Source organism: Adiantum capillus-veneris, chromosome 13 (assembly GCF_014529385.1).
Source record: "Adiantum capillus-veneris isolate H3 chromosome 13, ASM1452938v2, whole genome shotgun sequence".
NCBI lineage: Eukaryota > Viridiplantae > Streptophyta > Polypodiopsida > Polypodiales > Pteridaceae > Adiantum > Adiantum capillus-veneris.
The window spans coordinates 51,492,315-51,495,985 of NC_140943.1; the positions used below are offsets into that span (position 1 = coordinate 51,492,315).

General features: G+C 42.5%; 1 protein-coding gene across 1 annotated transcript; it reads right to left on the reverse strand.

The window, feature by feature from the left end:
• Positions 1–244: 244 nt before the first annotated feature.
• Positions 245–964, reverse strand: LOC147443988 (uncharacterized). The gene has a single exon (XM_086527765.1). It carries the CDS (start codon positions 962–964, stop codon positions 245–247), a length of 720 nt encoding a protein of 239 aa, XP_086383891.1.
• Positions 965–3,671: the final 2,707 nt, after the last annotated feature.

Below are 3,671 nucleotides of genomic sequence, written 5' to 3' on the forward strand. Positions count from 1 at the left end.
TATTTAGAAGCTAGCCAAAACAGTGCCAAGCTATCCTTCAGTTAGGGACTATTTAGAAGCGTGTTGCGACATTTGAAGCGCTTTTTGGGTGCTGTCGTGTCACGTGTAAGGATGATAATTTCAAAACAGGAGGTAATTTGAAAAGGTTGCCAGGACTCGGTCCCAGGACTCGCTCACATTAGCAGTCGCGCCTCTTAACAGTTATATGTCGCCCAAGCAGCTTGTGGCTGGCCTGCAGCTAGCGCTACTGCTGCTGGGGTTGGCCGCACCCCTGCCTCCAACTGTCCGCGCTGCTGACGAGGACCCTTTGCAAGACTTCTGCGTGGCCCTCAGCCCCGACGAGCTGCAGCAGCTCCAGCTCACCCTCAACATCAACGGCCGGCCCTGCAAGCCTGCCGCTGCCGTGCAATCCTTCGACTTCGCTTCCCAACTGCTCCGCAACGCCACCAACTTCACCGGAAACCTCGGCTCCGCTGTCAACCTCGTCAGCGCCGCTACCTTCGGCGCCCTCAACACGCAAGGCCTTTCCATTGCCCGCATTGACTACAAGCCCCGCGGAATCAACCCGCTGCACGTGCACCCCCGTGCTACCGAAGTCCTCTTCCTCGCCCAAGGCACGCTGCTCGTGGGCTTCGTCACCACCTCCACCCAACCAACCGCCAACCAGTTCTTCTACCAAACCATCTATGCTGGCGATCTCTTTGTATTTCCCCGTGGCCTCGTCCACTTCCAGTTCAACCCAGACAAATCCAAGCCTGCTCTTGCCATCGCCGCCCTCAATAGCCAAAACCTTGGTGCCTCCCAACTCGCCGTTGCCCTCTTCGCCTCCAACCCGCCTCTCCCCGAGGAGGTGCTCGAGACCACTCTTGGCATTGATACCGATGAAGTGCGCCGCCTCATCGCCAGCGTCCAAAACACCCTCAACTAGGACGCTCGGCCCGCTGCATGCTATCTCATTGTGCATGTAGCTTGGTGCATCGGCACCCCCTTACTAGTTCTTAGGAATTAAAAGACCCACACGGCAACCTCCCGACACGATACGACACTTAACCAACATTGAATTGCTTGTAGTGCCAATGGCACTTGTCTTCTAGTGTTTGTAGTTAGTCCCATGCGTCCTAACAAATTTGTATCACCTGCAAGGCATCCCCCTGAAAGGTACAATGTAATAAATAAAGAACTATGTATTCTATTCTAATTCTATAATATCATCTTCTCTTTTCGGTCCTCATGCCTTCAAAATTGTACATTAGGCCATTCTCACATAATTAATTGCAAAACTTTATTGTGGCCAGCAACCAATTTTGTGCTTTGCTCATTCGTACATCATGATCATGAGTTAACCCACTGTAAGCACTTATGACATGGGTGAAAATGGTCTTGACAAAACACCGCGTGGGGAGGGGGGGGGGGGGGGGGGGGGGGGGGGGGAGTGCAATGAGGCCTCCATCTAGACACATGTGACCTTTGGTATGGTGCCTTGATGGAATGGACTAAGAATGTGTAGGCTACAAAGGTTTTGTATGGGAATGTGGAGATGCCTATGCATGCTTTGCTTGCATTTTCAATAATATGGAGACATAATTCAATATAATCCTCTTGTCTTCATTCTTTTCTCCTTTTTTTTTCTTGAGAAGGGTGAGCACAACAACAAATAATTCATAACCTAAATGATTATTCTCATACATAATGGAGAGATCCATTACCTAGTTTTACATTGTTTTCTTTTCTAGCTATATAATTAAAGTACTTGACAAATAGGATGGCTTTCAACACTTGGTTGGGTAATTAGAATCTTTTATCTCTTGTTAAACAAGCAACTATCAAAATTTGATACAATTGGATAGCTTCTTATCCATAAAGTTGGCTTTATGAGTTGAGAAGAAATTTATATCCTTGGGGCTATAAATTCTAGTACACCTTAAACCCTGTGCTTTGTAAAGATTTTGGAAGCTGAACTATGCATATGGTGTTTTGTTGTGCCAGATATGTTGTTTATTTGTTTTACACTTGTTATCATGATTTTGAGTGATAGGGAAAATTTCATATAGTATGGAGACTATTCACATAAATTTCAAATTGTGGCCTGAATATAAAACAATTGTGGCTTTGTACACACAACTATAGTGCAATAATGTATTTTGTCTTTGACCAAAATTCTCTTTGATTAATTTTTTGTGTATACTTAAGCTCTCTACGTACGTAGTTAAGATTTTACCTTCCTAGTGCAACAAAAAGCTTTGATATAAGTAGTACTATCAAAATCAAGGGAAGTGTCTCGTTCACTTATCACTCCCAATCTCACACCTCCTCTTGGTCTAGATTAGATAGAATGTATGTTTTTGATTCACACCAACTTTCAAGGAGAAATGAGCATTTATATTACACAATTCTTAGTTCTTTGTCTGTGTGTGAGCGTGTGTCCATGTGCGCGCGCACCCACACCTGTACATGTGCATGCACACATGCAAGTCCTAGGCTTAGTCTTGCGACATGTCCTTGTTTCTCTTTCACAATCGCTATATTGCTACCTGAAAAATTCTATAAGATGAAACAACTAGAGATAAAGAGAAAACAGAAAAGGCCCCTATTATCTTTCCTCCTCGTATTGGTTTCTATGTGTATGTGTTTACTTTTTGTATGCATTCCTTTGGTGCTTTGATGCTAACGCATTCAAGTGCTAGATTATCATTGGTTCCAGATCTCCATATGCTCTAGTGGTATTTGTGGAATCAAGACAATTATGTTAAAAACATGTTGATAGGGATTAGGGTGGATAATAAATGACATTCATGAGTAATACATGCAACTATAGATCTTAACTAGAAGCACAAAGTTAATGAAAAGAATTGTTGCAAAAGAGGTAGCATATTATTGCATTATAGTTTGTGTGCAAAGAAGGCTCTTTTGTAGAGATAGAGAAAGTACAATAGTTGGCACACATGCACAACACACAAAAATGGCACATTCTTACCACTCCAACTCTTACGGTTGACTTAAATTTTCACATAACTTTCCACATGGCACATATCGAATAAGTTATACATAATTAGCTTACACATAAGCACATGACATGGCGAGGGACTTCATACAAAATGCAACCAAGCCCACATCCATGATCCCAACAATTCCCCCTTTTGGGTGTTGTTTCACACAATCCTCTGCAAACACATAGAGGGTGAGGCACACACAAGTATCCCCTATTACAAAGGGTGTAAACACACAATCACAAGCCTCTCCTCAAATATAAGCAAGAGGAGGGACTCACAATCTCCCCTATACGTAAAAAGGGTGGTCACAAATTAAGTGTTTTATACAAAAATGTACAATACTAATTTTCTTGTTGAATTGGAGAAATCTTGTAAAAACACACACATCTACAACTTGTTGTTGTTGTGTATTTCCATGTTGTTATTGTGATACATTGAAAGTTCATGGTTGTTCTTCATTGTTCACTTCATGTTGTTCATTTTATTGTTTTGTTGTTGATATTTGTCATTGCCTTATCACAAGTGATCGATGTTTTGATCTTCCTCACCAAAGTACCATGAAAGTTAAATTCAAAGTGCACTACTAAATCAGTAAGGGAAGGACCTATCACTTGGCATGTCCAATGACCATGTCCACTGGCTGTGTCAAATCTCATTAAAAGTGCATAATGCCAAGATATA

Excerpts from the sequence above, each read along its gene's own strand:
- LOC147443988 (XM_086527765.1), bottom strand. The coding sequence starts at position 964 with ATGCACAATGAGATAGCATGCAGCGGGCCGAGCGTCCTAGTTGAGGGT.